The sequence below is a fragment of the Phocoena phocoena genome, chromosome 10 (assembly GCF_963924675.1).
Source record: "Phocoena phocoena chromosome 10, mPhoPho1.1, whole genome shotgun sequence".
NCBI classification, from domain to species: domain Eukaryota; kingdom Metazoa; phylum Chordata; class Mammalia; order Artiodactyla; family Phocoenidae; genus Phocoena; species Phocoena phocoena.
The window spans coordinates 25,401,056-25,413,572 of record NC_089228.1 but is presented as its reverse complement, the minus strand read 5'-3'; the positions used below and the strand labels follow the sequence as shown (position 1 = coordinate 25,413,572).

At 47.7% G+C, this 12,517-nt stretch overlaps 1 protein-coding gene across 2 annotated transcripts in view; it reads right to left on the bottom strand.

Annotated features, from left to right (window-relative positions):
• Nucleotides 1-12,517, bottom strand: part of ADAMTS9 (ADAM metallopeptidase with thrombospondin type 1 motif 9) — a 169,754-nt gene that overhangs the window by 16,869 nt on the left and 140,368 nt on the right. For both annotated transcript variants that reach the window (XM_065886320.1, XM_065886321.1), the window contains 7 exons: nt 10,401-10,574; nt 6,157-6,351; nt 4,589-4,721; nt 4,280-4,374; nt 4,070-4,164; nt 3,844-3,977; nt 1,617-1,708 (listed from right to left, as the gene is read on the bottom strand). In XM_065886320.1, coding sequence (XP_065742392.1) covers nt 1,617-1,708; nt 3,844-3,977; nt 4,070-4,164; nt 4,280-4,374; nt 4,589-4,721; nt 6,157-6,351; nt 10,401-10,574 — 918 coding nt within the window. The remainder of the gene's footprint in view (nt 1-1,616; nt 1,709-3,843; nt 3,978-4,069; nt 4,165-4,279; nt 4,375-4,588; nt 4,722-6,156; nt 6,352-10,400; nt 10,575-12,517) is intronic.

Below are 12,517 nucleotides of genomic sequence, written 5' to 3'. Positions count from 1 at the left end.
ATCTTTCATCAATATAGCTGGTACTCGGTACACTTCTGAGGAAGTGAATTCTAGAAGTATCCGATGTGGTTTGAAGAATGGGCTGGAAAAAAATACAACTTAACCTCTCACTGGCTTTGGTTTTCTCACTTAGCAACTGCTTTAGTGTCAGGATTTAGCAAATCAATCGGTTCATTTGTCTCTGAGTTATTAAAATAACTGAATGCAAATTACCTCGCATTTACTTAAGTTTCCCCAAAGATGCACATATCGAAACAAGAAAATCCTGAGGCATTTGAAAAAGGCAGGACTGGCCAATCTATAAGCTGTTAAATGCAACCCATACGAATGGGGTGTTTGAAGTCTCCAGTGCTCTAAAGAAACCGCACTTCAAAAGTTTTCAATTCCTGGGTAATGGAGAAAAGGCCCCTTTTAACATTCTGTCCTTTGTTTATTTTCTTTCTCCCCTGAGTGCTTCCTTTTCACTTCTCTAAAATGTTTAGCAATACTTTCTAAAGCTTGGGGCTGAGAAAACAAGTTGTTAAAAGAAAATTCAGATGTGTTTGTCTTTGGATGGTCTCTGTGGCTATGTGTAAATGCACCCTGGGGAGACAGTGCCTGGGATTCTGAGCATCACCCAGTCCCAATTCCTAGAATCCATGAAGGCCCACAGCGACGCGGAAAACTCTGGTCACAGAGTCTGACAACAGCTTTGTAAAGACCTCATGTAAATCAACGGAAAGACTGGGGCCACGATCTCCTGTCCAGAATCACCTAATTCATTATGTCTGTCCTACCTTCTCCTTGCAGAAGCTTCTGGCAAAGACTGATGCCTGCTTTGCAAAATGTGCCCAGGAGGATTATCACAGCCTGTTCCGAAAGGCAAGTCAAAACCTGCCACACCTCTAAAGAGGCAAAAACGTGTGCAACTCTAGAACGGGTAAGACTGCCGTGTAGCTGCTCTGGGGGAAAGCGAATTCAGGAGACAACTCTGCACTTCTTGGTCTAAACATGGCACATTTACACATCTGAAACAGGAGTGACAGTTTTTCTGTCTCATGCAATATTCAGAATCTTTAATGGCTGACAGTCGGGGTGTTGGAACCCACTTGCCCTGGCTTTTGAGAGACAACTGTGTGCATCTCTCCCCAAACCCTCCATTTCGTGACACGATATTGATGACTTGTAACCAGTCAGGCAGAAAATTTACACCACAGAAATGGGCAAATGCTGCAAAGCATTGCTTCCCCACCCCCCCGCCTCTTCCCTTGGAGAGCCAGTTATTAAACATTTACCCACATGTCACTGCATAATATTCATTGTTTTAACATCGTCCTGTGTTTAACCAAACCCTTGCCATGTGATATCTAATTGGTTTCTAAACGTTTACCATGATCACAGATGCATTTTGCTGAATGCGGAAGTTTGGCCCCTGGCTGGGATCATTTCCTTAGGAAACACCCTGAGTAGCGGAGTGACTGGGTTGGGGGCTGTGAGCACCTGTGAGGCCCTTGATACAGGTGGCCAAAGTGCCTTCCACAGCTGCTGTTCTAATTACATCTGTAGAACCAGATGCAGTCACGGGGGTGGGGGGATGTGAATCCCTGGGTGGGGGCTGGAGAGCTCCCGACTCGTACCTGAGGGCACTTGGCGGCGCTGTAGCAGTCCCCGGCGGTGGCAAAAGGGACGGGATGTCCTTCGCGTGTCCTGGCAAACTGTAAGTCAGTGGCTGTGGGGTTTTGGAGAAAGGGTTACAGGGAGCAGAGAGGTGAGAGTATGAGAAAGAGAAAGGGAAGGGACAGGATATTAACAAGGAGAGAGAAGGGAAGAAGAGTTAGAGAAATCATAAGAGGAAATGGGAGAGGAAAAAAGAAAACAAACCAAAGTATGATTAGTGAGCAAACGGATCCAGATGTACACTTGCTTTCCCCTCACTGTATCTGTGGGTCTGAGAGCTTCCTTCTCTGGGTTTTACCAGCACTTTCTGTCTCTTCACAGTATGGAAGCCAAAAGGGGGGCTTCAGATGACTTTGGAATTGATTCCTATATAAATAAATAGGTGAATCACCTCGCTTAAATGTAGTGTAATTGGATGATTGTGAATCTCCTGTAGAAGCAGCCGCTGAGGCTGCAGGACTGCAGGACGGGGCGGGGAATAAGCCAGCAACTGCAAAGCCAGCTACTTTGCAGTTATTCCCCGAGGCTCATCTGTCCTCCCGTGGCCCAGGCACTATTACCACCAGAATGGGGAGCAATTAGAACTCACATCTTGAAAGTATTAATGGCAGTTTCTTAAGTTTGGGGCTAACTTTTTAAAAAAGGTTTTTTTTAAAAAGCCAATAAAAACAGTGCTCGCGTTTTTAACCCTCTGGTGGCTCCTGAGAACAGCTCTGCGAATGGGGAAGGCGTATCAGGAGGTGGCAGACTGAGAATCCTACAAAATCTGGTGGGAACTAGAGACCAGAGGCAGCTTTTTAAACCTTTCTGCTTTGTCTTTCAGGAACAGCAAGAGAAGGCCTTAATCTTTCTGCAGGTTCGTGGGAGGGAAAGCTGAGTCCCCCAACCTCCACGGGCAGGAGCCCTGCCCACCTGAGCACGCAGAAGCCCTGGGTAAGTGGCAAGCTGCAGATTCTGCCCTTAGCCCTCATCAGTCTGGCTGAAGGCAATTAAAAATATCTTGGTACAAATCAGATTTAATCTACCTGCAGAGGAAAGCAAGGCAAGGTTATGGGAACATGTTAATGAAGAAAAATTAATTATTCATTATTTGTTTCTCCACTACTCGAGGGAACGTGTTTGGATATTTCAGCTGTCTTTAACCACTCCTATGATTAACGTCCTCAACAAAAATGCAGCGTTGGCTGGAGTATGACATCAGTCCACGCTCGGGCTAGTTTAAAAAATGGTAATTCTGTCCTCCGTTTTTCTTCTGTAAATCGACAATCAGAGAAAATTAGTTTTACGCCCATGTGCATGTTTGTGTGTGTGTGTGCGTATGTACACTGCTGGTGGAAGCCCAGGGTGGGGTGAATGTTGCTACATGAATATCATAGCTTTGGAGTTTGCATCTGCTACCTTAAAACTTCTTCTCCCTTCGAAAGCTCTGCTACCAGGACTTCCCTGGTGGTCCAGTGGTAAAGAATCTGCCTTCCAATGCAGGGGACGCGGGTTCGAACCCTGGTCAGGGAACTAAGATCCCATATGCCGCGGGGCAATTAAGCCCACACACCCCAACTACTGAGCTCACACGCCTCAACTAGAGCCCATGTGCTGCAAACTACAGAGCCTACGTGCCCTGGAGCCTGTACGCCACAACTAGAGAAGAGAAAAACTGCACGCCACAACTAGAGAGAAGCCCGTGCGCCACAACGAAGAGCATGCGTGCCGCTACTAAGACCAGACGCGGCCAAAAAATAAAATAAAATAAAAATAAATAATAAATAAATCTTAAAAAAAAAAATTTGCTACCATGCTTGCTTTGCCCACCTGGCTCACTCCCATTTGGCCTTAAGGTCTCAATTTCATTGTCATATTTTGGGGGATGCTGCCCTGACTCCCCCACTGCGATGGTGCCCTTTCACGTGCCTCCGTCTCCTCCATTCATTTGTCACAAATCTGATGGCGCACCGCCCCTGTGCTCAGCACTTCCCAGGCACTGCGGGGACAGCAGTGATCAAAGGTGCAAAATCAAAAAAAAGGTGCAAAATCCCACCCTCTGGCAGCTCAGACTGGGATTGTCATCACTGGACCCTAAGTTCCTCTTCACATCCTCCGGGCCTCAGCCCAGCCCCTGTGCAGGATGTTTTTGTTGTCTGAATGGAGAGACCCATGGACACATCCCCCAGGACGTCCCATGGAACTTACTGATGATCTGCATGGTGGTCAGGTCTATTCTGATCTTCTGGAAGCTGGAAAACCCAGCCGCCGTGTAGTCTTTCCGACACTGACAGTCATCACGTCGGCTCCCGTTGTAGGGACATTCGGTTGGGTTGTGCAACCTACATTACAGAGAGAACATCCCAGTAAGGATGGTGAGGTCCTTCCAGGGATCTCCAGGCATCCGGGATCTTCTGAGCCTGAGCTCTCCTACCTGTGCCCGTAAACCTCAGAAAAATTCTCAGAGTCACCGTGGACCAGTGTCATGTACTCCTTGGGGCGGTCAGAGTGCATCCCTGCACAGAAGACCTGAAAGACAGACCAGAAATAAGCTGTGAGGGGTGGCTCAGAAACGGGTCCATGAGGGCCAGGGCCGCTGGCTCTGAAACCAGGCTAGAAATAACGACTGAGCTCCGACGCGTACCTTCAGGAGCTTTCCCGTGACGATCAGGAAATATTCCCCATCTTCACCGGCACCTTTCAGCCTTTTGACTTCCTTGCAGTTCTGGGGCAATTCGCCTGGAAAACACAGACCGCGAAAACGGGCTGTGATTCTCCAGGATGTGCAGTGGCCGCCGACGGAAGGAGTTACGTTATGCGTGCTCATGTCCGTCTGCAAGGGGGCCGATTTCTTAACAATAAATTCTATATTTCTGAAAAAGGCAGGCAAACACAACAACAATGAAACCTGTTCTTCAAGCTCCAGAAGGACGGCTTCAGTGGGCCAACTTACAGTTATAGATATTGTGGCAGGTTTTTCTTTCTTCCGGCTTCAACTCATCAGGGCATAAGTGGCTGGGCTGGTCCTCGTTGGTGAGACACTGCACAGATCTGTGCATCACTCCGACGCCACAGGACACGGAACACTATAAGGCAGAGCAGGGTCAGAGTTGTGGCTGCGGAACCTGGAGATATGGGCTTCTCGTGGTGTGGAACTCAGGGCCTGGAGGCTTGCACAGGAACCCCGTGTTGCTGAAAACAAATATCTGACACATGTAGGGCACTTCCTATGGGCCAGTCTCTGTGCTAAGATTTTTTTTTTTAATAAATTTATTTATTTTACTTCTTTATTTTTGGCTGCGTTGGGTCTCTGTTGCTGTGCAGGGGCTTTCCCTAGTTGTGGCGAGCGGGGGCTACTCTTCGTTGCGGTGCGCCGACTTCTCATTGCGGTGGTTTCTCTTGTTGCGGAGCATGGGCTCTAGGCACACGGACTTCAGTAGGTGTGGCTCATGGGCTCAGTAGTTGCAGCTCACAGGCTCAGTAGTTGTGGCTCACAGGCTCTAGAACGCAGGCTCAGTAGCTGTGGCTCACGGGCTTAGTTGCTCTGCAGCACGTGGGATCCCCCCGGACCAGGGCTCGAACCCGTGTCCCCTGCACTGGCAGGCATATTCCTAACCACGGAGCCACCAGGGAAGCCCTGTGCTAAGTCTTATATATACATGTCTATACGTACGTACATCCATACCTACATATGTAGTCATACATATGAAATATATATATATAATATAATTTCCTCATCTAAGCCTCACAGTAACCCTATGAGATAGTACTAGCATTATTCTATTTTTACAGAGGGGAGATTGAGGCTCAAATGTTAGGAAATTTGTTCACGGTCATGGTGGAGCCAGAATTTAAACCTTAACCCCTTTCAACTGGTCCCACACTTTTGCCCGATCATCACTTTGCATCAGTGAAAGCCTCGTAGTCAGGAGCCAGGGGGCCGGGGCAATTTTCAAGGGCATTCCCAATATCAGATATTCTTACTCATTGTAACCCCAACGCAACCAAGAATTCCCGATGTAGAAGCACTAGTGCTTACAGAATTCTTAGCCACAGAACCCACAACGAACAACTCTGTCACCCTTTTTCAGTGACAAACAAGAGTTCTGGGTGCTGTTTAATTTTAAACTGTGGTAAAATATATGGAACTTAAAAAGTTGCCATTATAGCCCACGTGCTTTTTAATGCATGAACGCATTTCAACTTCACAAACACCCCATTCTGCAGGGGAGGGAACAGACACGAACGCTTGGCCCCTTATCGCATGTCATTCAATTGAGAACAGCAGAACCAGGAATCAGACGGAGGCTGTCTGGCCTCCCCGCCCCTGTCCCCCTCTAAGCACCAGGCCAAACGGCCCAACAAGCAGAGAAGCCCCCTTCCCCCTTCAGCCCATTTCAAGATACTAACTCCTGTTTCTCATCCGGGGCTCTCCTGGAAGGACAGCTCAGGCAGGACATGTTTAAGTCGGGGTTTGAGATCCAAAAGCTTTCCGATTTCATCACCCAAGCGTCTACTTACGCTCCCCCAGTTGCCAACTCTCCAGGTGGCAGAGACAGGGCACTCCCGCAGGTAGCAGGGCTGGACGCTGGGTGGCTGTGCGCCCGGGCAGTTGATGGTGGTTTGATAGCTGTACTCATAATTCTCCTTCCCGGTGTAAATCTCGCTACAGGAGACAAGCCTTTGTTTGTAGCCCTTTCCACAGGTCACTGAGCACTGGGAAGAGAGCGGGTAGAGAGCAGAGGTTGGAGCGGGGCCTGGGGGCAGCCACAATAGGCCCCTGACCTCCACGGTGAACACTGACCTCGGGACAATGGGGCAGAAAGCTCTCACTTTATTAGCTTCTTACGGGCCACGGGGGATGTGCAGCCCTACAGGAGCCTTCTGGGATCCAGGGCTGCCACTACACCTTTTGGCCCCCGCTGCGGGCGGCGGGTGCCTCAAGCCTCTGCTCTGGATTTCACGGGGAGATGGGGCTGGGGGAGGTGCTCCAGCTGTCACCGGGTCCACTTACAGCGTCCAGAGCCCTACATACTGGCGGCCAAATCACGCCTTTCCAAACCTACAATGACTGCATCAGAGAAGCGACCAAGCGGGCTGGAGAGAGCGCCAGAGACCACCTGTGTGTGAAATCCAGGCTCTCCCAGGACTCTGGGACAACTTTCCTTCCCTACTTGATGGTCTGCTTTCCCATCTGCCCTCCGCTTAATTTCCTTCTTTCTCGTCTCTCCCTGGCTATATACCGTGACTTAAATGTTACCTTTCTGCTTCCCTCCCCTCAGCCCGGCTCTCTCTAAATCATGCAGTCATTTAGACCTTCTGCCGTAATTGTACGGCATTTAAAAATACCCAGATGATACAGAAAAGGAGAAAGAAAAGGTATTTTACTGGTGTCCCAGCTCCTTCTGTGATGGGACGTCTAGCTGGTTATTAATAAGATTTTAGATAACGTTCAGCCTCCTCAGCTAAGTATTTTACATGATACTTTTAAAAGAAAACTGAATTAACCAACAAATTATTTTGATGATATTTTTGGGCCAAGTCACCAAATAACTGGCCACTCCCTGTGAAAATGTGACATAAAATTAAGGTAGAGTTTCGGGATTCTCAAGATCAAAGGTTCTTTGGGCGGGGGCAGATGAACCCTGGAATCGGTGTGCAGCATGTGGTGTGTTTTGCTTTTTCTGGGGTGAGGGACCATAGCTTCCGCCCGTTCTCGCTTGCTATTAAAACCCGTGTCTCTTTTTCTTGGTGTCTCCTACGCTGTCGCTTTAAGCCACGTGGCTTGCCGCTCCTGTAACTTTTCCAGGGGGAAGGCTCCCCTTGACGCGGTCCTAGAGTGAGCAGGGAACTGGCCCAGCCACAGGCATGCAGAGCATCCTTAGGCTTTGCTTTCCAGCTGGCTTAAGACCTGCAAATACTCTGCGTACGTTTCTTCCTTCTCTGGCTGCCGCTGTTCAAATGCCCAAAGATGCAGTGGATGCCAGGCCAGGGGAGCGCAGGGCTAGTCTGAGGTGTTTCACGCATGGATAGATGGCTAATAAATGCTGTCTGTCCAAGCTGTGGGTATCTTAGAGTATCTAACTCAGTGCTTGCACGCCCTGACCTCAGTGTGGACTAATTTAAACAAGGCTGTACTTCTGAGAAGGCAAGTGCTAAGACACTTTCCCCTTACCAGCGACAAGCAAAAGCTGCCCAGTGCCCATTTACGTGGGGGACGCAGTGGGAGACAGGTGTTGACAGATGGAAATGAGCCCCAAATATGGTCAGGTTTTATTCAGAGGCCTCCAGAGCTCTGAAAAGAACCCTTCAGTAGCTGTTAAGAGCATCCTGAAAATGTTGAGTGCCTCCGGCTTCCTTAATCCATTTCAGGCCAGAGCTGTGAAGTGTAAGAGGCTCTCATCGCTGGGGCGGGGAGAGAGGAGGGGAAGGTCTTATGGTTGACTCTCCATGCCTTGGTGCCATGTGCATGTTTCATCATGAGTGCAGATTACTTTTCTAACTTGAAAATAACCATAAAGCAAAATGAAACAATAAGAATGTGGGCTTCTTGCGCTAGTGATACACGTCGGGCCCAACCAGGGAAATGCACACATGGGCCAGGGCTGATGGAGCCTTCTTCTCCAATAGGGAGCACACAGAACTCTGCAGGTGATGGAGGCCCCAGACAGAAGGCAAATCTTGCTGTGGCTTTGGCATTTTACTAGAAGCTTTTCTAGAAAGAATTCTGGTCCAGTTCCTTGGGCATCACTCCCCCTTGCAGAGTCCCTTCCCATGATCCTGGTATCTGTACAAAGTCCTGTCTCCATCCCTCTAATCTTTGCCTATAGCTTGCAGATTTTTCAACTCACGGTACACCTGAAAATTTGCAGATGTCTGGAAGGCTTTTTAAAAAAATTTTCTCCCTATCTCTTCTTTTGGGGGTTAATATTAAGGTTATGGTAAAGCCACAGGAGGAACATTATGCAAGTCTCAGAAAGAGACCAAAACTCTTTCAGTGTAGTAACAACACACCAAATCCAGCTAAGATGAGCATGTCAACCTTGGCAGTGTGACAGGCACACGAACTCCAGCAAGAGGAGTGACCGAGAAGCAAGCCAGAAACCAGGAAGAAGAGGCCGCCAGGAGGCAGACAGGTGAATGGTCCCAGAGACAGAGGCCTGAGGAGGGAGAGAGGCCAGAAAGGAAGGCTCTCCCTTCCTGAGAGTCGGGGGGTGGCCTTGTGCAGCAACCCAGAGAACCAGAAGTTAGGGACCATGCCTTTCAAGGCACTGGGAGGGGTGAACTGAACAGAAGAGAGGAGCCCCCCGGACACACCTCCCTCCACCCGCCTTGGTATCTGAATGGGTTGGAACCTATGCGTCAAACCCAAAGCCAAGGACTATTTTGAACACTCATCTGGACTTCCCATGTTCCTGGATGGGCAAGAGTAAATCTATTTCTAATGATCGAGACCACATCTCCCCTCCTTCCTTTGAGAACATACCAAGAACAGGTAGGGCTGGTATAGAGCACAGCGTCTCACCCTCAGCACCCCTGACATTTGGCCTCAATAGCTCTCTGTTGTGGTGCTGTCCCGTACACTGTAGGAGGTTTAGCAGCACCCCTGGTCTCTACCCACCAGATGCCAGTAGCAGCCTACCTCCCCCGGCTGCGACAACCAAAAATGTCTCCAGACAGCCCCAGATGGTGGGGAGGGGAAGGCAAATTCACTGGGGTAGAGTGAAGGATGGGGAGATATAGTTAGACAAGGCTTTAGGAACAGTTTTAGTGCAGAAACAATTCAACACCCAACAAACACATCATCTAAATGCAAATATTCATCCCATTAAAACGTGAGATTGCTGCCCTGTTGAACTCTAACGAGACGCCAGTAATAGCAAAAGCACCTTTGCTATGAGCCCAGATACGTCCCTTTCACATCTCTAAATTCCCTGGGGCAAATGACAACTCGTGTTGATGTTACAGGTCTTTCAGTATTTGAAAGTATCAGGAGGTTTGAAAATATAGTCATGTGACTGTTACTACTGGTTTATGAATAATGAAAAGCATCTAGGGAGGCACTGTGCACAGGAGGAGATAAGGAAAAACAGACACTTCAGATTCCTTGGATATTATGGAAAACGATTTCATTCCTCTGGATCAGAGGTTGTTAAATGGGCAACCAACATCTGGCCCACAAAAGTGTTTGGTTTGACCCACACAGTGTTTTAAATAAATAATCTGAGTCCACATTTTAGGATTAGGAGCTAGCACAGAAAAGTCCAAAGTTTTGTCCTCTCTTGAAACATCAGGTTTGGTTACACTGGACCCACATTTCTGCATGGCCTCTGTTGGAGTGGAAAAGAGCCTGTTCCCCTTACACATCATGTGCTAGGTAGTCACAGTCCCCACCATTCCCTATTGCCTCCCTGATGCTAAGACATTTTTGTGTCATACTTAACTTTCTTCAGGCACCTACAGGAAACATATGAATTTGCAGTGTCTGTAAGAATTCATTTCTAATCATACTATTAGGACATTAAAGGGAATCACAGGACGTAGAGTTGAGAGGAGCGTGGATACCATCTTATGCACCCCCCCCCCCAACTCTGCACCTGTAGGACTCTGGCCCAGGAGGGCTGAGGGACTTGTTTGAGGGCTCCCAGTTCTCAGGGATAGAACTGGCAGGTGGGTGTGAGTCTCCCACATTCCTGCCCTCATCACTCTGTTGCCGTCAGGCCATCGCTGACCTGAAGGCAGATCCAGAATCCCCAGAACTGTACCTCTGACCATTCTCCTGTGATCCAGACATACTCGCAGGGCTGCAAGCCACAGCTCTCGCGATCCACAGGTCGTGTGCTCATGTCACAGTGCATGCCGTGAACCTCGTCACCTTTGTCCTCACCCACACATACCACCTTGCGGTACCTGGAGCCTTTGCCACAAGTCTTGGTGCACTGTTAAAGACAGACAAAACAGGTGGTGACGTGGAAAGATAACAGATGATTTCTTATATCCTGTTACCATAATGATTTATTTTCCTTTCTATATACTCTTTAAGACTGCGAGATCTCTGAGGGTACGCATTACTAGAGAACTCATTATTTTACCCCCATTACTTAACAGTGTAACATAGAAGAACAAAGCTGACTACATATTGGATTTATTCCTTTAGCTCTAACCCTTGTTTTCTGTTGCCTGTGCTTAGTCGTGCTGGCTCTGCACCTTTTGTAAAAGAATGTTGCCTACAGCCTGAAATGTACAGGACAGCCTATTCTCAAGGCTCTGACCTTTAAGAAGCCTGAATTCTAACTCTGGTAAGATGGTTCTTTGGGACACTAGTCCACCAACTTCTCTGTCTGCTGCTGGCTTTCTGAATAAAATTGCTATTCCTTGCCCCAACACCTTGTCTCTCGATTAAGTGGCCTGTCATGCAGTGAGCAGCATGAACTTGAACTCGGTAACAATAACACTGTTCCTGTCATAGCGGTCAGCATTCAATAAGTGGCTGTCTGAATGAAGCAGTGAAAGTGTGAATGAATGAATTTCAGGTTTGGAAAAGACCTTAAGGCCTGACTACTTCACCCATTCAAACAAACGCTGAATCTCTTTAAAACTTATGGCCAAAGGGTGTCAAAATACCTCTAGAGTCAGGGAAGTTATTCCCTGTCCAGGTGGCCCATTTCATCTTACAACATGGAACTAAGCCTGTCTCTTTGCCAAATCCAGCCTGTTGTCCTACTTGTCGATTCCAAGGGAGCATACAGAACACATTTTGTTTCTCACAAATAACCCCCTTCAGGGACTTGAGGAGAGATTTCCTGTGGCCCCTAGAGCCTTTTCTCCTCCAGGGGGAACTGCTCTCACCCCTTGATCATCTGGCCAATATTCACCAAGTTCCTAAGAAGTGTCAGGCCCTGTGATGGGTCTGGAAGAACAGGAGCAGACACAAACAGCACAAACCCTGCCCTCAGAGAGGAGCTGTATTTTAGTAGCAAAGACAGACGTTAAAGATGTAGACAGCTAGGCAGCAAGATTTAGCCATTACTATAATTTCCATTTTTCAGATGAATAAACTGGGACTTAGCCTAAAGAACTGATTCCTGGTTATCCATCTCTTTGTCAGGTGAATGGCATAGATATTTTTTATTCCCATAAACCAAGTGGAGAAAATAGAGCAAGTGGTATGTTTCATTCTAGGATGATCTCTGTGCTGTCCACAAATTTCTTATCTTTTTTGCTTTCACCAACAGAAAACCCCACTGTAGAAGTTTTACCTTAGTTATCTGTGTTGTTAAAGTTCTCCCAAAGCCTGTGCTATCTGAAGCACCTGCGTCACCCAACATTTCAAGACTCCAGATTACATAGGAAAGTCACTGTAACCAACCTGTGTCAAGGACAGCTTAGGTTTCCTTTAACCAGGGATTACAAACTGTTGCCCATGGGCCTTATCCAACTACTGTGAGCTGTCATTGTTGTTCACATAATGTCTCTTAAACGTTTTCCTTCTAGCCTTTTTAGGGAGGGCCTTAGACCCCACCTCTTTTTTGTCTCTCACAAGCCTCCTTCTCTTTTATTACCCAAAGCATCCCAAAGGCATTTGACTTTGGAATCCAACTTGACTCAGAAATGTCTTTCCTGATATACTTCTTGCCTTTCTTTTTCTTTCTTTCTTTTCATTTCTTTCCATTTTTTTTTTTTTGGTAGCAAAATACACGTAACATAAAATTCACCATTTTAACCATTTTGAAGTGTACAATTCAGCGGTGTGTAGTCACTGGTCATGTTGTGCGATCGTCATCACTATCTAGTTCCAGGATATTTTCATCACCCCCAAAGGGAACCCTGTACCCATGAAGCAGTCACTCCCCATTTCCCCCTTCCTCCCAGTCTGTGGCAA